Raw genomic sequence first — 22,977 nt, 5'->3', positions numbered from 1 at the left:
AAGTGTCGATATGAGAATAGAAATAGAAACTAATAAGAATATACCAGCTAACACAACTGCTTATTGTATAATTATACATGACCGTATTGTTAAATATAATCCTCTAACCAATGTAGTTCAAATGTTTTAACTGTAGTTCATCTAATGAAGCAAATCTGTACTTTGGGTTTTTAAGTATAAATAAAAAGTTAAAAAAAAAGTTTACTCTTATTTAACACCCTGTACACAATAAATATTTTCATAACCTTGTTGACATAAGTGTCTAATTGGGGGCTAGACTAGTACCAAATCTGAAAGCTGTTCAAGACCTGTTCGAGACCTGTTCAAGACCTGTTCAAGACCTGTTCAAGACCTGTTCGAGACCTGTTCAAGACCTGTTCAAAGCTGTTCAAGACCTGTTCGAGACCTGTTCAAGACCTGTTCAAGACCTGTTCAAGACCTGTTCAAGACCTGTTCGAGACCTGTTCAAAGCTGTTCAAGACCTGTTCAAGACCTGTTCAAGACCTGTTCGAGACCTGTTCAAAGCTGATCAGGACCTGTTCAAGACCTGTTCAAGACCTGTTCAAGACCTGTTCAAGACCTGTTCGAGACCTGTTCAAAGCTGATCAGGACCTGTTCGGGACCTGATCCAGAGCTGTTCAGAAGTTAAGCGAATACCTACATTTTACGATGAATAAAGATTTGAAAAGACAACTTATAACTAAACGGAGAAACATCCAAAGTAAATTAAGACAATTAAAACAAGGACAAATAATCCAAGAAGATTTATTTAATCCAATTACAAAACACTTGAAAAATATCGAGAACAAGTTAAATAGTTCACAAAATTCCAGTCCAGAAAATGAAACACAAAACGATGAACCTTTAAGGTACATTAAAAACGATGATGACGATAATGAAACTACTGACTTTGAAACAAGTGAAATTAAACAATCGATATTGGACAACATTGAAGTGGATGATATAAAAGAACAGATTAAAAATGATAAACACTCTGAAAATCGATTTGAAGATATTGCTAACCAGGCGCGTGTAGACTACTGGGATCAATATGATCCATTGCCTAGGAAATATATTACAAATATGCACGCTGATGTTCTAAACAAAGAATTTGATCATAAATATGGAATTCGATTTGATGAAACATCTGAAAAGCTACTGATTGGGAATTCTGAAATAGATTTAGATGGTGCTGATATTCTTTTAAAAAAGAAAAGGTACAGGGGAACACCCGGTTTATATGAGCTTTTGTTTAAGAAATATCCAGCTAGTTTTACAGATGAAGATGAGAATAACTATAAAAAGATAGTTGTAGCGACGAATGCTCACAGAAGGCATTACAGATCAAGTAAACAGATAGATGGTAGTAGATTAGAAAAATATAAAAAAATAATTGCACCAATAACAGAAGGTAAAGGATTGGTTATGGAAGTAAACAACAATAAAATCGATTACGTCCACTGGGATGATCCAAATGAACTTGTAGAGCGATTACGTTTATTACTATCTTCACAGCTAGCTGGCCATACAGGACATACAAATGAAATAAATTCAATTATTGAAGAACTAAAAGAGGCAAACATTATAGAATAAATATCATGTCTGTTAAAAGAGATATCGTTAATGAGTTACACAAACCTGCAAGAATTAACTTTAAAAGACGAAGAATTATTATAAAATCTCTTAATGATTTGTTCCAAGCCGACTTGATTGATATGCAAAAATATTCAAATACAAACAGAAATTTCAAATATATTTTGGTTGTAATAAATTGTTTTTCAAAATTTTTATGGGCTTTACCACTAAAAAATAAATCAGGTGTTGAAGTAGCCAAATGTATGGAGTATGTGTTTAAACAGCAAAAACCAAATAATCTTCAAACAGATATGGGAACTGAATTTTTTAATCCACATATGAAAAAATTGATGAAAAAATATAATATTAATCATTACAATGTATACAGTGAGAAAAAGGCTGCGATTGCTGAGCGAGTTATTCGCACGATTAAATCAATGATTTGGAAACAGTTTAGTTTCAACGGTACCTACAAATGGATTGATAATTTACAACAAGTTGTTAATGAATACAACAATAAAGTTCACAGAACAATAGGAATGAAACCAGTGAATGTTAAGAAGAAGCATGAAAAACTATTGTTAAACACCGTATACAATCACATTAAAATTGTCGATTTGGAAAGTCAAAAATTTCATATTGGTGATCATGTACGCATTTCAAAACATCGAGGAGTTTTTGACAAAAAATACAATCCAAATTGGTCTAATGAAATTTTCACTGTTTATAAAATAAAACTGGGAAACCCTATTACATATTATTTAAAAGACTATAAAGGTGAAGAAATTCTTGGGGGATTTTATAAGGACCAGTTACAAAAAGTTAAACATAAAGACAGTTATTTAGTTGAAAAGGTATTAAAGAGAAAGAAAAATAAAATTTTTGTCAAGTGGTTAGGTTTTGATAGTTCTCACAACTCATGGATAGATAAAAGTGACGCAATATAATAAAGAGGGGATAGAAAAATATGTAAAAGACGTTCCACTTGCAAGATTTTGTTTGTTGTTAGAGAATATCGAGAGAGTGAAAACATGTTCATTGTGGATATCCAAGGTTTCTCTTTTCCTGGGGAAGATGTATTTCTTTGTAGGGAAATTGCTATTTTAGATCCTACTACAGAAAACATTATACACAGAATGGTTGTTTTACCAGTAACAGAAGCAATGATAAATAAGTCATATATAAAATGTATCGAACAACAATGTGTTCAAAACCATGGTTTAAATTGGCAATCTTGGCATTTTTGTGATACTCATCTAAAATATGAAGAAATTTCAAAATTTTTACACGACAACGTATTAGACGAAACAATATTGGTAAGAAATCATGAAACAAAAAAATATTTGGAAAAATTCATGGAAAATCGCATTGATTGTGTAGAAGATGAACCTAATATACTTTCCGATGAGACTATGAATCATATTTTTAAATCACATCCATGTTTTCAACATAACAATGAAAATTTACAATGTGCTCTAAACAATGTATTTAATATTCATTATTGGTATAAATATTGTAGAAAGTGTTGACAATAAAAAAAATAAAAATTAAAAATAGTCTTTTATTAATAGATACACACAAGACATTTATTTTTAAATTGATACCAGACATGAAGCTTGTAAAACAAAAGACTACGCTTGATGTGGAGAATAATTTATTGGAACCAATTGAGAATAAGTTTAAAAAGCATGGAGTTTTGTTCCCTTCAACTATTCGATGTCTTATAGTTGGCCCTTCAAATTGTGGTAAGACCAATGTGATGATAAGTCTATTGGAACATGCTAATGGATTAAAATTTGAAAATGTGTATATTTACTCAAAATCATTAATGCAACCAAAGTACAAATATTTAGAAACTTTGCTAGAACCAATTAAAGGAATAGGATATTATACTTACAGTGGAAGTACGGATATAATGCACCCATCTGAAGCGAAGCCCAATTCAATTTTTATCTTTGATGATGTTGCTTGTGACAACCAAGATGTTATTCGAGAATACTTTAGCATGTCTCGACATTCTCAGGTAGATCCATTTTATTTGAGTCAGAGTTATGCAAAAATACCTAAACACCTTATAAGAGACAATGCAAATATTTTAATTGTATTCAAACAAGACGATTTAAACCTAAAACACATTTACAATGACCACGTCGGAACAGATATGACTTTTGAAGATTTAAAAAAAATATGTTCGATATGCTGGAAAGAGAATTATGGATTCTTATCAATTTTTAAAGACAGTGAAATAAAGAATGGTCGATATAGAAAAAAAATTGATCAATATTTTTTATTAGAATAAAAGTTGTAAGTAATAAATAAATAAAGAGATATTATTAAAAAGTATTTTATTATAATCTATAAAAATATATACACAGATATACATACAAAAATATTTTCCTCTCGCTTAATCTTCATTCCAATACCAACACATATCTGAAATAAAATATATACTAGTTACCTTTTTTCTAGTGGGAAGCAGAAAGCACTTACTTGTTTATTATGTCCTTTGACTTAGAAAATGATCTATATTCAGATCATTCTCATCACATTCTTCTTCTATATGTACTATTGTACTTGGAGGAACCGTTCTTTGCTTCTTGCTTGATGTTGAGGCAAGAGCCTCATCCGGTGCCTCTTGTATGTATAATGGTCTCTTCAACCCAAGTTGCTTTTGGACTTGTTGATGTCGCTCAAACTCTTCCAATTCATCGTCCAACAAGTTAAATCTGTATCGTTTTACGACATTCTCTAAAATTTGGAATTCTTGCTCTGTCTTTACTTTGGTCCTCATATACCGAACCGGAAGATTCCCAAATTTCTTTTTAAGACTTTTGCTATTGGGTGTATAGCTGAGACTCACAAATATTTTACTTCCCTTAAGAGACACCTCTTTGACACCATATCTAAAATTTAACGAAATTAAACAATCATAAAAATGTTATTAAAATACGATCATTAGAATAAAAAATACATAGATAGAATATAGAAAAAAGAAATTAGATAAATTAGTAAAATATCAAGAGGTAAAACAAAATAAAATTATTATAAATATTTAGATAAACAATAAAATCAAATGCAAATATGGTGAAATAAACAAGGAAAAAAGTGTATAAATAATAAACTCAATACTTACACAAACAATTCCTTTATAATAAGGAAAGCCGTTTCAATAGGAAAATGAACCGGATCTTCAGTTAAAATTACCAACTGACAGGGTACTGTTGCCATTCTTGATGTTGTTTGTTCACTGCTTGCTACTTACACTTGGATTAGTCTTAAACGACTGTCTGTATTTATAACAAGAAACTGAGAAAAAAAACAATTTAACATTAAACTGACTTTGTAATTTTAAAACATTGCAAATAACTTATTTACATCAGAGTTAACCCTTTTGACCCATAAAAATGCAGTCACGTTGAACAACATCTTATTTGCGTCAGATTTAATCTTTTGACCCATAAAAATGCAGTCACATTGAATAACAACTTATCTGCATCAGATTTGATCTTTCTGACCTCTAAAAATACAATCACGTTTAATAACAACTAGTTTGCAGAATTATTGATAAATTTAAACTTTTTGATCCTAAAATATAATCACGTTGAATAACAAGTTACAGAAATACGTCAATTGATTTTTTTTTACTGGATAAGTATAAATTGGAGAGCATCCTAATATTTGGGTTTTATTTGTGCATTCGAAAGTTACCAAGTTAAGTTGAACCAGTTACTAGTGAAAAAAAATGAGTCAGCAAGTAGTCGATGAACTTTCCAACCAGATTGTAGAGAAGATGGAATCGGTAAGTAGATTAATTAAGAGAAAATCTGATTTACGAAACGTAATAAGATATTTGAAAAAACAAATTTTTATTTTGAATAAATGTTTAAAGAATAGGGTTTCTTGTGTTAAAAATTTTCACTGTATAGAAGCAAATTTAACTATTCTTAAAACATATCTTGAAAACTTTAAGAACAGACTAAATGCTAGAAAAACTCTTAAAAGGTGTTTATTGTGGCAGGATGTGGAATCTTGTTTTAATAGTAGAATAAAAACAGGGCTAATAGTCAATTTAAAATATAAAGAACCCAAAATATTTTTGGAAAAAGCTTTTAGGAGTTTTTCAATTCAAATTAGAAAAAGTTTGTTGTCGTGTCTTTTAAAAGTTAATTTGATTTTATATGGTGTTTTTATCAAACCACAAAATGGTGAAACCTCTATTAAACATTTTTCAACCAAAAATGTAACAATTGACCAAAATACAGACCTCAAGGATTGGTATAAAATTAATTGTATTAATGTGATTTTAAAAAAATTTGAGGAATTTCAAGAAAGAGATAGTGGTTGGGCACTATCACAGATTCTACATTTAAAAGTTAATATAAATAGGTATAATCCAATACTGAGTGGTATTTCCACCTATGTTAAATTACCTAAATATATAAGCAATACAAAGAGTGTAATTAACATTAAAAATTCTGATCCTTATTGTTTTCTCTGGTCAATTGTTGCAGCGTTACATCCTGCTAAAATCAATGTTACACGAACCTCATCTTATCCTCATTTTAGTAAGATATTAAAGTATCATAATATCAGTTTTCCCATTGACATAAAAGATATCCCTAAATTTGAAAATTTAAATAAACTTTCAATAAATGTTTTTACAACAAAAGGAACAGGAAAGGAAATTTTACCTTTGCTATTAAGTAAGACTAGTTTTTCTCCTCGTATTAATTTACTTTTAATTCATTCTCAAGATAATAGTACAAATAATAATAGTAGTGATGAGGATGATGGTCCTTTGTGTAGAAAAGATCTATTTCATTTTGCTTATATTAAAAATTTTTCAAGATTAGTAAATCAACAAGTTAAAAATGTTAGAAACAAAAAATGGTTTTGTGAAAGATGTTTTAATCATTTTAGTAATGATGCACTCTTACAAAATCATTTAGAGGACTGTATTAATTCAAATTCAGTTAAGATGGTTTTACCAACAGAAAAGAATAATATTATGAAATTTAAAAATTTTAAACATAAAGAACTTGTTCCTTTTGTTATTTATGCTGATCTAGAAAGTATTCTTATAAAATGCATTGACAATAACAATGATCCTAATATAAAAACTTATTTGTCTCAAAAGCATGAAGCTTTTAGTATAGCTTATTATTTTAAATCTTCTTATAATGATTCCTTATCATACTATAAATCATTTACCGGTCACGACTGTCTTGTGTGGTTTGTAAGAGAACTTGAAAAGATAGCAAAGAGAATAACTAGAGAAAATTTATTGCAAAAATTCAACAAGTTAGGTCCATTAACTGATAAAGAAAGACATGATTTTAATTTGAGTTTTGTTTGTCATATTTGCACTAAACCTATAGTCGATCCATTGGATAAAGTTAGAGATCATTGTCATATGACAGGAAAATTTCGAGGAGCTGCTCATAGATCTTGTAATGCTAATTATCAAAATACACATACAATTCCGATTGCATTTCATAATCTCTCTGGCTATGACGCACATTTTTTAATTAAAAGCCTTAATAATAACGTTAAAGGTAATATATCACTACTTCCTCTAAACAAAGAGAGGTATATATCATTTACCAAATACATTCAAAATACAAATATTAATTTTAGGTTTATAGATTCGTTTCGATTTATGTCTGATTCATTAGATAAACTTTCCTGTAATCTAGATGATGATCAAAAACAAATAACGAGAAGGTACTTTGAAGATGATTTTAAATTTAATTTAGTTAAACGAAAAGGTGTTTTCCCATATGAATACCTCGATAATTGGGAAAAGTTGCAAGATACTTGCTTGCCACCTATTGATAGTTTCTTTAGTAAAATTAATAATGAAGGAATAACTCATGAGGATTATCAACACGCATGCACTGTTTGGAACACGTTTGAGATAAAAAACTTGCAAGAGTACGCGGAATTATATTTAAAAACTGACGTATTACTTTTAAGTGATATTTTTGAAAACTTTAGACTGATGTGTTTAAAAACATACGGTTTAGATAGTTTGCATTATTTTACTTTACCAGGGTTAGCATTTGATGCCATGTTAAAAGTAACAAATGTAGAATTAGAGCTTTTAACAGATATCGAAATGGTTTTGTTCTTTGAAAAAGCAAAACGAGGAGGAGTGTCACAATGTAGTAACAGATATGCAGAAGCGAACAATAAGTACATGGGTGATAAATATAATCCTGGTAAAGAGACCTCTTATACAATGTACTTTGATGTGAACAATCTATATGGTTCAGCTATGAGTTATTTCCTTCCTTATGGAGGATTTGAATGGATACCCTTAAATGATATTTACAATTACAATATATTAAATTGTCCCAATGATAGTGAATACGGATACATGCTGGAAGTGGACCTTGAGTATCCAAAAGAACTTTTTAATTCACACAAAGATTTGCCATTGTGTCCAGAACACATAACTCCACCAACTTCTAATTCTACCATTAAAAAACTCTTAACGACATTGTATGATAAAAAGAAGTATGTTATTCATTATATGTATTTAAAACAAGTTATTAGCTTGGGACTGAAGCTTGCTAAGATTCATCGATGCCTAAAATTTAAACAATCACCTTGGTTAAAGAAATATATTGACTTAAACATTGAATTGAGAAAGGAGAGCAAAAATGAATTTGAAAAAAATTTATTCAAACTTTTTATAAACGCTCCGTATGGCAAAAGTATAGAGAATGTACGTAAATATAAGGATATAAAAATTGTAAACAAACTGGGTGGTACATACGGTGCTAACTATTACATTTCCCAACCGAATTTTCATAGTTGTACCATATTTGATGAAAATATGGTAATAATTGAAATGCAAAAACAGAAAATTAATTTTAACAAACCTATTTACATTGGGATGTGTATTTTAGATATTTCGAAAACAATTTTGTATGACTTCCATTATAATTATATTAAAAAAAAATTTCAAGATAAAGCCAAGTTATTATACACGGACACAGATAGTTTAATATATCAGTTTTTTGTTGATGATATATATGCTCATATTAAAGAGGATATTCATAAGTTTGACACATCAGAGTACACTGAAAATAATGTCTATAACATTCCCTTAAGGAATAAAAAAGTATTGGGCTTGATGAAAGATGAAAACAAAGGTCAAATTATGACACATTTTATAGGATTGCGCTCAAAAATGTACACGATAAAAACTTTAAATCAGGATCAGGAAATTAAAAAAGCAAAAGGAATTAAGAAATCAGCTTTAAAGGAACTAACTTATGAAGATTATTATAAAAGTTTATTTAAAAACACAATTGTAGAGGTTTCCCAAAATTCTATTGTCTCCAAAAAACATGACGTCTATACAATAACTCAAAGAAAAGTTGCACTTAGTCCATATGATGATAAAAGAATGGTTAATTTTTTAAGCACTGACACTTTACCATGGGGTTTCAATGATAAATAATTCTTAAATACGTTTGATAGTAAAAAAGTTCCTTATTCTTTATTTATTATTTTGGTAATAAATAAAAGTTTGTTTTTTAAATTATCTTTCTATTTTTGTACATCAGGTTTTCTTTAACCGATTAATCTACAAATTAAAATGGGTCCTCTATGGTATGGTAAGTTATTTCACATATAACTTAAAAAATATATCGGTAATTAAAGCTGTTTTTTTTTTCTTTAGAAAAGTAAATTGTCATGGGAAAAAGTTTTTACCGACCAAAAAAGATTTATAAAATTACAATCGAATACAAGAAGAAAAATAATACCATACACCCAACCTACTACTTCTATCATCAAAATGTATGGAACGTTATGGTGTGAAAACTGTAAAAAATTCTTTTGTTTTTGTCAAACTTCTTTAGAGATGCATGGAGCCATATTACCTGACTTGTATTGTTTCGAAACCATGCCTAAATCATAACACACAAAGGTAGTAGTATTTGTAAAACAAATATTTCTTAATTAATTATTTTTATGTTTCAGCCTTTAGACCATGTAATTCCAAAGAACCGCGAATCCCTCCAGAAGATCAGGGATGGAATCGTATCCAATGAAGTGGTCCGGTACAAGGACCGGTACGATTCCCAAATATTACGGGGTCATTCTTCACATCATGATAACTTGGTGAGAGCGAGTTACATGGATTCTGTGACGAGGGACTATTATCGACAGGTTAAGAAAAATATACATTATAACAGTAGAGTGTATATTTTTAATCAGATAAATAACTTGTTTCAAAACAAATAAAATTTATAGTATCAATCCAATATTGTTTTATTTACATCTACCCACATATATCATTAAAATATATATACACAATAAAGCATTTATGTGATACATAGTTATTTTTCCTTTTCCTTTCAAAAGTAAAGATAAGACTAGGCAGGCTAGGCTAGGCAGGCTATACAGATATATCTAAGCATCGTACACAAAAAAAAAAATTTTGACGCAACAACACCTAAAATATTTCCAAGTCTCAATACAAAATTTATTTTTTCGATCACCCTGTACAAATTTAACGAAAAGAAGAGGAGATGAAGCGATAAGCGATGAGTTTTGCACTCGACATACAAGGTGGTCCGTTCCACTCAAAGACACCCCCTCTGGTCATTGTCGACCGATTCTTTTACTTCTTCAGGACAGGTAAGACAAAGAAGAGACAAGTGTAAAAACATACAGGTAACGTAGGTGACAATTCTTTGGCTGAGAAGAAGAGATCTAGAGATAAGCGACTAGTTCTTACGACCCTCTGGTCATTGTCGATCACTTCTTCGGGAGAGAAGAAGAAGAGATCAAGCGATAAGCGACCAGTTCTTACAACCCTCTGGTCATTGTCGATCACTTCTTGTACTTCTTGTACACCCCCAAGGTCAAATCATGGCATCGATACCTTCGCATCGGAGACCCTGATGGACAGGTTACCAAAGTGATTCAGGACCCCGCTTCCTTATCAGTCAAAAAATACAGGAACGGATTCTTAGCGGTAATAAGTGCTTTTATGCATACAAAGACTTAATGAAAAGTAAGTTACTAAATAGTAAGTCTAAGCTTAGACTCTACAAAATAGTAATTAGACCAGTGGTCACATATGGATGTGAAACGTGGACCCTCTCAACCACTGATGAAAATCAACTGAGAATATTTGAGCGCAAAATACTAAGGAAGATATTTGGACCAAACCAATGCAGCGATGGTTCGTGGAGAATTAAAATGAACCACGAGTTCGATGAACTAATGCAGAGCGCAGATATTGTCAGATTTGTAAACTCACAAAGACTAAACTGTCTTGGTCACCCAGAAAGAATGCCAGATAATCGAGCTGTAAAAGTAGTTCAGAGATGGAAGCCCCAAGGAAACCAGAACAAGAGGAAGGCCTCGTAAAATATGGATAGACGACGTAGAAAGGGATCTTAAAACCATGAACATCAGGCAGTGGCGAAGGAAAGTATCCGACAGGGCAGAATGGAAGAACATTGTTAAGCAGGCCAAGACTCACAAAGGGTTGTAGCGCCATTAGAAGAAGAAGAAGAAGATGACATCAGTTCGAAATACTTTCAGAGTAAGAAATGAAGGCGCTATAAATGCATTCAACAATCTCTTGAGTAAAGAAACATGGCAAGATGTTTATCATGCAACTGATGTTGGGAGTAAATATAACGTCTTTCATGATAAGTTACAGTTCTATTTTAATATTAGTTATCCTATTAGAAAAACCAAACATTACCAAAACCAAATAAAAAAAAAACATAGGTCACTTAAGAAGTAAAATCTTCTTCAGATAGTCTGAAGGATTTGTATATTTTGAGTAAGGCATACCCTGAGCTAAAAACTTTATATAAACAAAAAAAATTTCAGCACAAAGTTCTTGTTGAGGCCACAAAGGATCAGTTTTATTTTAACAAAATCTCTGAATCCTCTGAAACAAAAACAAAAAAACATGGGCTGTTATAAATGAACTTAATGGAAAACAAAAAAATTACAAAAATATCTGTCTAAAAATAGATGATACTAGGATTACAAATTCAGATATCATATCTAACAAATTTAATGATTACTTTATAGATGAACCAATAGATATAATTAGTAAAATAATTAAACCAGATTTAAATTTTCAGCATTCCAACGATGTTGTTCAAAATAGTTTGTTCCTATCTTATGTAACACAGGAAGATATCTTAGACATAATAAAATATAAAATTAAAAACAAAGCATCGTGTGGTTTTAATGAAATATCAGGTATAGTAATTAAGAAAATTGCGTCTCAGACTTTGACACTACTTGCTCACATTATAAATGCTTCTTTTAATACTGGTGTTTTTCCCAGTATGCTGAAAACTTCTATCATTTCACCAGTATAATTTCACTATCTGTGATATCTAAGATTATTGAATATGCAATGCTAAAACAACTTTTATTATTATTAGATATCAACCAAATTATCGCAAAGCGTCAACATGGATTTCGAAATAAATTTTCTACTTCCACAGCCATTAACAGTTTTAATGAGGAAGTCTTAGTCTCTATTGAAAACAGTGAAAATACAACTGCCATTTTTTGTGACCTTAGTCGTGCTTTTGATTGTGTGCAACACGAAGTACTCCTCGATAAATTGTACAGATATGATGTCAGGGGAGTTGCCCATAGTTGGTTTGGTTCCTATCTGAAAGACCGGTACCAAATAATTAGAGTGAAAAATATCGTCAATATTTCAATGTCTGATCCGATTGTTAATAAGAATGTATTACCACAAGGCTCCATATTGGACCCGATATTATTTATGCTGATGACTCAACAATGCTATATCGCGATAAAGACATACATTTTTTACAAGATAAAATAACAAACTCACTGAAGACCTTCTCTGATTGGTTTAGTAATCAGTCGCTCCTATTCAATGTTCACAAAACTAAATTTTTATCATTTACATCTTGTTCAAATTCTACTAAATCTGATTTAAGTATTTCCATCAATGGTGAGGATATTTTGAGTTGTACTGATGTGAAGTTTTTAGGAGTGACTTTCGACTCTCATTTATCTTTTAAGACTCATTGTTGGAATGTATGTAAAAAACTCAATTCTAAATGTTATTAATTGAGAAATTTGGGTAGAGTACTTAGTCTGCAACACCTTTGTCTTTTTTATTTTGCTGAGGTACAATCGACAATGAGTTACGGTATAACTGTCTGGGGTGGCTCTTCTAATATAGGGCGTTTTCAAGGCCCAAAAGCGTATTGTCAGATGTATTGCAGGTGTTCCGTATGGTTGGTCTTGTAGAAATCTATTTAGAGATTTAAATATATTAACAGTGTATGGAATTTACATTTTGGAATTATTGATACTAATTCATAAAAATAAAAAAAAACTTTTTTATGTAACAGTGATATTCACTCACACAACACAAGAAATTAGAGACAGTTTGTAGTACCCTATCGACATTTAGAAATAAGTAGGAAGTCTACTGTCTGTTGTTTACTACTTTATAATCAACTTCCTCAAAAATTTAAAAACATTCATTCAACTACAGCTTTTAAAAACCAAGTCAAAGAGTGACCATTTGTCCTTATACATTAGGTAATTATTACCAGAGTGTATCTGTGAATGCCCAAGCTGCAACATAAAAAAATTTAATATTATTTTAATTATATTACGATGTCTGTATTGTATGTTAATATATAATAAATATATTATAGGTGATTAAAAAAAACCTTGAATATATTTTAAAATCATTATGTACTAAATGTCCTTCAGGCTTTAAAAACACTATAATGTTGTGGTAAACTGTTAATCGTGTCGTGAATAAACGTTGATTTAAAGAAAAAATATTTGCAGGTACAATATAAAATAGACCTAAATGCAAAATTCATGTCTGGAAAGAAATTTCTTGCCAAGTATTTTGCATTTATTTCCTCTTGAAACTTTATCACTTAGGCAGTTCAAATATTCATTTCGACCGTGCCAGTAAATGTAGATTTGGGTCAAGAACATGAAACTTAAAAATGTTACGCTTGAAATAAACAAATAAAGGACAATGTTTAAAAAAGGGATAAAGACTAATTATGACAAACCTACCATAAAATATAAATTATACTTTATTAGGAAATAGTCATAATTCTCATTGCTTTTATCTCCTTGACGGCATTGCTGCTCTATTAAAAAAATAATAAGCTAAATTAATTTACCATTATTTGAATAACCCTAAGTTAGATTGCCAGTAAAAATCAAAGAAATTTTATTTTTTTATTATTATTATTATTCACACTTTTTTATGCAATGGTCATTAATTGTTTCTAAAAGATATTGAACTAATTATATTCTCTAATAATTTATTATATTAGTGGTAATTACAACAGTTGATGTCCTAGTGTATTAATAGATGTATATACAGTTGTATACATATACCTACTAATAAAACATATTATCATTGATTGAAGATTACCAATGCTTATTTAATATTTTAAAACATTAAAATGTGTGACGCTATAATAGTAGAAGAAACAAAAATCATAAAGTATAAAACGACAAATTCTCCAGACTAATAAAATATATGCACTAGGATGGGTCGGTTTTGTTGTTTTTATGCCTGTCATGAAAAAAGTTGCCGAATGGTCTAGAATGAATAGAGATAATTTAATTTTTTTTAGTTAGTCTAACCCTACTAGTTAGTCTAGTTATTGGATGCGTAAGCGTGAGATTTTTTACATGTTCAATCACGTTTGCCAACGTGCCGTCAGATAATATGTTTACATTATGAATTTCTTGTGCGAAAGTCTGATCCATAATAGCCGAAGACGCAGATGATTTTTATCTAATGGAAAACAGTTGTTTAAAATACATACTTCTGAAAAATAAAAAGCAATGATTTATATATATATATATATATATATATAGGTCGGGAGTGTTTTTTTTAACTCGTCTAAAGAGAATTTTAGTTTTTCCACAGTTTCCACAGCAGAGATATCCAGAATTTGTTCCAGAGAGTAAGAGAAACAATTTAACTTATAAATTATTATTGGAGTACAGAAATGTCATTTAAATTGAGAAAATTAAAATTCATGAATTAACATAATTGCGATAGGCCTTAAAAAAATTGAAAACATTAATGATCATTAAATTAAAAATAGAATAGTACGTACCTTAACTTCCGAAGAGAGGATTGATATTCCAGTTTCACCAATTATTTTGCGAGTAGTTAGTTTTCTTTAAATAAATCAGAACTGTTTTAAAGTAAGGTTGGATAATAATTTTGGGGATCATTTGAAATTTTGATTATATTTGAATGCAAGTTAAAAGTCAGCGGAATAAAGTGTTCATTTTCTTTTCTTTATAGTTAATTTAAACACTTTATAAAGTTGCAATATTTATTTAGTTTTTAGGTATATATATATATATATATATATATATATATATATATATATATATATATATATATATATATATATATATATATATATATATATATATATATATATATAAATATATATATATATATATATATATATATTGAAAAAGTTGTATTTTATTAATTTTATTTTTATTTATAATAAATGTTGTAATTTTTAAAATCTGTGGTTCGTTGTTTAATTTAATATATACCTCAGCTAGCTCAATTATGTGTTCTAAGCAATCTGTCACTGTGTGACGTCGACTCTGTAGTCTCCTGGTAGAGTTCAAAAAGAAATTAAACCAAAATTTACTTTAGACTTTTGATAAATTAACCCAAATGAAGCACGTTATTTATTAATATTGAACAAATTTAATATAAACAATAAAATTCGTCTGCAACTTGGGTTGCCTTTAAAAATTTACAAAAATAGGAATCGTATAAATCTTAATGTGGTTTAGAGTCGTGACAATAAACATTTATTACAAAATGTGGAGACTCTATACAAGTAACTAAAAACTAAATAAATATTGCAACTTTATAAAGTGTTTAAATTAACTATAAAGAAAAGAAAATGAACACTTTATTCCGCTGACTTTTAACTTGCATTCAAATATAATCAAAATTTCAAATGATACCCAAAATTATTATCCAACCTTACTTTAAAACAGTTCTGATTTATTTAAAGAAAACTAACTACTCGCAAAATAATTGGTGAAACTGGAATATCAATCCTCTCTTCGGAAGTTAAGGTACGTACTATTCTATTTTTAATTTAATGATCATTAATGTTTTCAATTTTTTTAAGGCCTATCGCAATTATGTTAATTCATGAATTTTAATTTTCTCAATTTAAATGACATTTCTGTACTCCAATAATAATTTATAAGTTAAATTGTTTCTCTTACTCTCTGGAACAAATTCTGGATATCTCTGCTGTGGAAACTGTGGAAAAACTAAAATTCTCTTTAGACGAGTTAAAAAAAACACTCCCGACCTATTCCACAATTTCAGGACTCTCCTTTCAAAATTTCTTGTCGGCCTCCCAAAATCTATCATTCGTTGCTAACAGCAACCAACGTTCTTTTTTCTTTTCGTCTTCTATTTTTTTTTTAAACCATAAAACTGTCCTGTTCTGACACATTTGTCAATCCACATTAATTTCTCATAATCACTTTAATCACATCTAATTTGGGAATTTATAAAAAAAAATGTTCAGATATAAAACTTATTCTATTACAATGCTAATACAATTTATTCTTTTCATCTCCACATCATTGTAATTTCTTATTTAACAAAACCCCTATTAATTTAGCTCCCATAGACTTGCTTGACAGTTTATTTTCTGACGTTTTCAAAATTTCTATGTTTAAATATTTTTTAAGAATTCTTCTTTTTTTGTTCTTTTTAAGGTTTAGACGATTCACCTATACACTAGGCAACTATACTATTCAGAAATTATTAATACTATACCAGGTAAGTCAAAATTAATTTATTTAACAATTTACTAATCTTTTTCTCTCTTTTATTTCAGAGTCGAACCCACATTGTGATGGCTTCATGTAATTCATGAACAACAAACTCATATAAAAATCCATTTAAGTTGTATACTTTTTAACATATTGAAATCATTTCAATATATATATATTGTTGTGATCTGCTTTATGATGTAGTGATCTGCAGAGTCATACAATTTAATTACTATTAAAATTCTCAGGGTGCCTTTTTAATTTTACTTTAATCAGTTTACTTTATAAATCTCTTCTAGTGGGTTTAGTATCTCCTAGTTGCTCATAATCGGGATAAAACAGGAAACGGAACTAACATTAAAACAACATAAATATGCACACAAATTATTATTTATTTTAATAAGCAATACGGTGAATGTTAATAAATAACTTTTTGTGGGCAATTATCTTTCCCAACAAACTCCTATACTCTAAATTTAATTTTAATTAACAAACTATCTATTGATCTGCTTTATAATAATATCTACTAAAAAATTTACCATATAAAAAATATAATTTATTCACAAAAAAATAACTCTTTAAAACTTGGAATCTTAGTTCGTATGCTTATATTTGATTTTATCTTTAGAATGTCTTAAAGTTTTCTTTCATTCAAATTATTTGACTGACCTTTAATTTTTTTACACCAATGATGTCTCCTCTCGATCAAACCACAGTTCCTTCCTTGATTGATTATGTCCGGCTACCATCAAATCTTTCCCGTTCTCAGCATCGCTCCAAAAACCGCATACCAGCAAACTACTCCTCCGAAAACACAAGCCCAAGCCTCTTTTGACCGGTACTCTTTATTCACAAATTTTCCTTTCTTTCTCAATTAGATCTCGTGGACTATACAGACGGTATTAATCTTCTCGTTTTGATCTGCTCTCAGCTTCCACCTTTTTTACTAACAAACGAAAAACACTCCTACTCCGATTGACTACACGAAAAAACACCTTCTCTTCTGGTCTGCCGGTAACATAATAATCTTTTCAATCTCCCCAGACAACCTTCTCAAACTCTCTCATCCCCCATCATTCCTTTTTAACCAATCATAAGCATTCATCTTTCCCACTAATTTTCGATTCAGAAAATTTCCAACATAATATTTAAAACAAATAAACTAATTTCACTCAAATTACTTTTCAGAAACCATTAACAATTTTGCCTTTTTCAACCGAAATAAGCTTCCAAATTCTTGTTATCTCATATCTAAATCTAATTCTTATTTACTTTCGAAAAATGTCCACCGCAAAATACAATTACAAAGTTTATTCCTTAAATATATAATTACACGAATTCCATTGTCCTTTCACTATTCACTTAGTCCTTCAAGGAAAAACTAGTCCGTCACGCAAACAATGACTTTTCTTATTCTAAAGATTATAAATAAGTACAGGGTTGTATTTTAACTTATATGCCCGCGGTATATTAAAATAATAAATAAAAAATCTCTATTCTATTTCCGATCGATAAACTGATCCATAACAATATATATATAAATATATATATATATATATATATATATATATATATATATATATATATATATATATATATATATATATATATATATATATACCAATAGGGAAGAACAGAAGAGGAAGACCCATTAAAGAATGGAATAGTGACATCTCGCAGATACTGCAGAGTAAGGGTAAGACTTGGCAGGAAGCAACACAGATGGCATCCAATAGGAAGGAATGGAGAAAGTTTGTTAAGAGCTAGGACACCTCAGAAGACTGTCAAATATTGAAATGTAATGAATTGTATTTTAAACGGCCCAACACCGAAAGGTACAAATGGGTCTACTGATTAAGTATATATATATATATATATATATATATATATATATATATATATATATATATATATATATATATATATATATTTAAAATTTACGATTTAAGCCAAATTGTTTGAATAAACTGTTGATATTATGAAAGATACAGGGTGTTAAAGTGCAAATTTAAAATTTTATTTTTCTCTATAACTTTCATTATTGTGAATATTTTTTATGCATGAAAAATTACAACTGGGTACATTTAAATATGAGAAATTATAATAATTTGATGCACACTTTAATATAGCTGATAGAGGGCGCTACATGTGCCAGATATGACGCATACATTTGCACTTAACTTTGTTGCTCTTTGAGTTATCTGTATTTGTGACAAAAAATTAAAGATACATTATTTTAACAAAAAAAGGTATACTTGTTAATAACTTCAAAATTCAACAGTTTTCGAGATAATCGCATTTTACAAATCAGCTGCATAGTTCTGATTTAAGGCAATTACTCCAGGCAACGAAGGAAAAATAGACAAAACATTATTAAATCTAAATTTTGGTATGAAATACCTTTAACTAAAGGTAATAGTTAACGAAATATTAAATAAAATTAATATACCAGCAGGATAATTAATAATAGGATTTGACAAAAAACACAATAATAGGATTTTACATCAAACATTTTACGTTTTATGTTAAATTAAAGTTATAATCAAAACATTTTCTTTACAAACCAAATTAAGAAATGGTTAAACTAAATAACATAACTTTTTGCCGAAGTAAGTGTTTGATATGTCCACAATTTTCTTTAATTCATTTGTCAATATATTCCATAAAAGATCGTCTCATATTAAATAGCATCATTGGTTCTAAAGAAACTGCTGCAGTATTTATTTCTTTCCATAATTGGTTGCGAATGTTTATGGGATTCTTATAGACACGTTGTTTTAATACGCCCCATACACCAAAATCAAGCGGATTAAATTCTGGGCTACGTGGTGGCTATAATGTATAATGGATGAATAGATATATTCTTTTGGATACATATCCAAATATTATGGTATATTATGGAAGTACATCTTATTTGTCGCAGAGATTAAATAATGTATTAAACTGTGATGTATCTCGTTCATTGGTTACTTATATACACACGGAATAACCTATCGATGACATTACTTATATATATGATTACGTTACAGCTTACAAGTAACTATAAAAACATCTCGAACAAATGGACTATTATGATTTACTAACTAACTAATATTATGCTGAACTAATATGCCTGCGTGTTTACTATATTTATAACAATATCGGTTATTAGGCCAACGATGATGTTTTGTAAAAATGCTGAGTCTTTAAAGTTAGATTTGTAGCAAGTATTATGACCTGTGCTCTAGTTTCTAATTGTCCTAATAAAAATGGATAAACAATTTACGTAAAGAATAATAAGTTTTCTTTTGGGATTTTTTATAAATTAAATATATATATATATATATATATATATATATATATATATATATATATATATATATATTTAAGGATTCTACAATATTCACTGTCTTCCCTCGCTCAAATGTTTCCATCTCTCTCTGTTGTTCCATCCTCCATCGTTTAGTCCTCTCTTACTCATGGCGTCGTCTAGTTCGTTCCTCCAGGATTTTCGGGGTCGTCCTCTTTTCCTCCTTCCTATGGGGCTCCATTCGGTTATTCCCTTTATCCATCTGTTGTCGCTAGTTCTTCCTTTATGTCCATACCACTTTAGTTTTTTTTGTTCTATATATGTTGGTATGTCTGTTTATATTGATGTTCTTTGCTATAAATTAACTAATTATATCAATATCTCACCACATTGTCAAGCAATATGACTACCACGACTAATCCAACATTCAGAAAAGTTGTATTTAAGTATGTTCTCACTGCCTTCTCTCTAGAATGTGGTGCGGTACCACCTTGCATAAACCACATATTTTGGGTTTTCTGAAAAAGTAATACAACGCCAGTATAGAAACTTAAGAAGCGATAGAAAAGGGAAATTTTAAACATGATGACGGCCAACGTCTGAATACGGACACGGCACCTAAAGAAGAAGGTGAAGAATTTTTTCTCCAGTAAGATATTTAGCAGACATAACAAAGCATTTTGTGATGTTACATTATTATCTTTGAGTTGTTTTAATAAGAATAAACTATGAATTATACTTATCTACACTTACTGTATCACAACTAGGAATTATTATGCAGCCGACTTATAAACTGCGATTATCTCGAAAACGGTTTAATTTTGAGATTTATAACAAGTATACTTTTTCTTTGTAAAAATAATGTATCTTTAATATTTTTTAACACAAATAAAGCTAACTTAAAGAGCAAAAAAGTTAAGCGCAGATTTATGCCACACATGTGGCATATGTGGCGCCCTATATCAGTTACAGTGAAGTATGTATAAAATTATAATGTATCTTACTCAAAGGTATCCAATTGTAAATTTTTGTCTAAAAATATTTACAAACGTTAAAGTTATAGCAAAAAATAAAATTTTAAATTTTCACTTTAACACCCTGTATCTTTCTTAATATCAACATTTTATTAAATCAAGTTGGCTTAAATCGCAATATTTTAAAGTGCAGAATCTACGGTTTCTGTTTGTACAATTACTTAAGGACCACCCTGTATATAAAATCAGAGTATGTTAATATTGAGAGTAAAATAAATGTAAGACCAAATTATTATTATCTCAGGATAGTATCATGAGGTTTTTTTCCTGGTTTTTCTCCACATGATTTACTATGAGATCATTAACAGAAAGTTTTTACTGTCCTCGTTGCATGTGGTTTTATTTTTAATGTCAAATCACACGCTATGATTTTTCCAACGAATATTGTTAAGTTAAAGTTGATATCATGTAGTTGAATAAACTATTTTCCAATAACGTCGTCCCAGGAAGGCAACTCAAAAATATTCACAATATTATTTTAATGTTATCTACTTTATAATGTATAATATATATCTGAATTGAATTTTCAGAAAAGGTTTTTACCAAGCGACAAAAACAAAATTTGTTTAATTTATTATCGTTTTGTATTTTGGGAACGATTTCCTAAAATTGTGGCTTATTCCCAACAAAAATTGTAAATTTATTTTCTTGTTATTTTTTTTTAATTTCAATTATGGCCTCATATCATTTTCAGCAACATTGACTAAAAGAACAAATATACTGATAATTTCTTATTGTATAACGGGCAATATTGCTTTGTAGTGACACAACACAACAAAATTAATTCCACTATAAATTAACTGTATGAAAATTTTAAAAATCTAAATTATATATGCGCTTATAGATATAAAAAAACTACAAAGAAAATACGATATATACACTATAATTCTCCTTTAAAATACAATGTTTTATTTATTTTGTTATACAAAGGAGAACTATTTGGTTTATGACAAGTTATAATTTATCGTTATACAACATATAGCTACGTTTCATTATCTATATTTTACAAGGCTTTTATTTATTAAATTCAGCTGGATATATAAAATGCAAATTGTTTTCTTATTGTTCACGTCAGAAACGGACGAGGCAATTGTTCAGCAATCATTTCACTTATTACCAGCACTGTTGGATTCTGAACGACAATGTTTGACGTGACGTTTGCTTTTGTTATAATATAACGCCATTGTATTCTGAATTCAATTTGTGCTACCATAAGTAAATACTTTAATTTTCATTGTATTTTCGGGAATAAGGTTGATATAGATAACAGAAATATTTATTAGCTATATGTATTTTTTGGATATTTATTTATAAGTTAAATACTTCCAGAGCAATACAGAAAGTGGGGGTTGGACATTAATACAGCCAATATACAAGTGTCTGCCAATAGAAACCGAGATAACACAATGTACTAGAACACGATGGCATAAGCATGCCCTGAAACCAATAAGCGTTTATACCTTGCAGTAGTTTTCGACTCGACAGGGAAAGATGATAGAGAAATATAAAAAATATTAACAAAAGCTAGATGAAGGATAGGCTGTTTAAAATTTATACTCTGGAATCAAGAAATAGGAAAAAGAAGCAAATATAATTAATATGAAATTCATATTAAATGTAGTCTGTTAATCGAAGCAGAAACAGAAAAAAAAATAACAAAAACAAGCTAAAGGCAGTCGAAATGGATCTCTTGAGGGCTGTTCTACAAAATTCCAGCACACGCGAATCCGCAGAAAATCAAAGATACAAGACTCCCAAAAAATATTATGCAACGGGTTCCACTAAATCGCAGAACATGATCAAGACCTCAAAAATCCTGGAGAGAAGGAATAACTAATGCAATTATCGCAAGATTGAACAAACGCAAGTTTTACAATGATCGGTGTTAGGTAATTATGACGTAAGAACAATTGCCCTACACTTTCTCCTAATCTCTTTGAGCGTTTTCTCTGATCTAAGTTGAATTGGCATTGTTTTTTGTTAGTTTGCACTTTTTATAGGTAACATATTTAAGTAAGCAGTGTCTGGTGAAATACATGTGGTTGGTCAGAGTTACTTTATATGAAGCTTTAAGAGTATTTTTGCATACCATCATTACCAAAATATGCGCATAAATATGCATTACTTAAAATATGCAAATATTTTTTCTAAATTTGCCAAATATGCAAATGTATAATAAAACTACTTAAAAATAGAACAAAATATTAAATTTAAATA

At 29.3% G+C, this 22,977-nt stretch overlaps 2 protein-coding genes across 2 annotated transcripts in view; both read left to right on the top strand.

Annotated features, from left to right (window-relative positions):
• LOC140451901 (solute carrier family 7 member 14) overlaps positions 1 to 22,977 on the top strand; it is an 812,989-nt gene that overhangs the window by 103,197 nt on the left and 686,815 nt on the right. The window lies entirely within an intron of this gene.
• LOC140434164 (uncharacterized) lies at positions 6,554 to 8,514 on the top strand. The gene is made up of 2 exons (XM_072522233.1): positions 6,554 to 8,094; positions 8,490 to 8,514. The coding sequence occupies exons 1-2, from the start codon at positions 6,554 to 6,556 to the stop codon at positions 8,512 to 8,514; spliced, it is 1,566 nt and encodes a 521-aa protein (XP_072378334.1).

The sequence above is a fragment of the Diabrotica undecimpunctata genome, chromosome 1 (genome assembly GCF_040954645.1).
Source record: "Diabrotica undecimpunctata isolate CICGRU chromosome 1, icDiaUnde3, whole genome shotgun sequence".
NCBI lineage: Eukaryota > Metazoa > Arthropoda > Insecta > Coleoptera > Chrysomelidae > Diabrotica > Diabrotica undecimpunctata.
Note: the sequence above shows the minus strand (reverse complement) of the source record. Positions and strands in the feature narration are given on the sequence as shown.

Coding starts and splice junctions, on each gene's coding strand:
- LOC140434164 (XM_072522233.1), top strand. CDS start 6,554: ATGGTTTTACCAACAGAAAAGAATAATATTATGAAATTTAAAAATTTT. Junction 8,095..8,489: donor ACATTGTATGATAAAAAGAA/GTATGTTATTCA, acceptor TGTGTATTTTAG/ATATTTCGAAAACAATTTTG.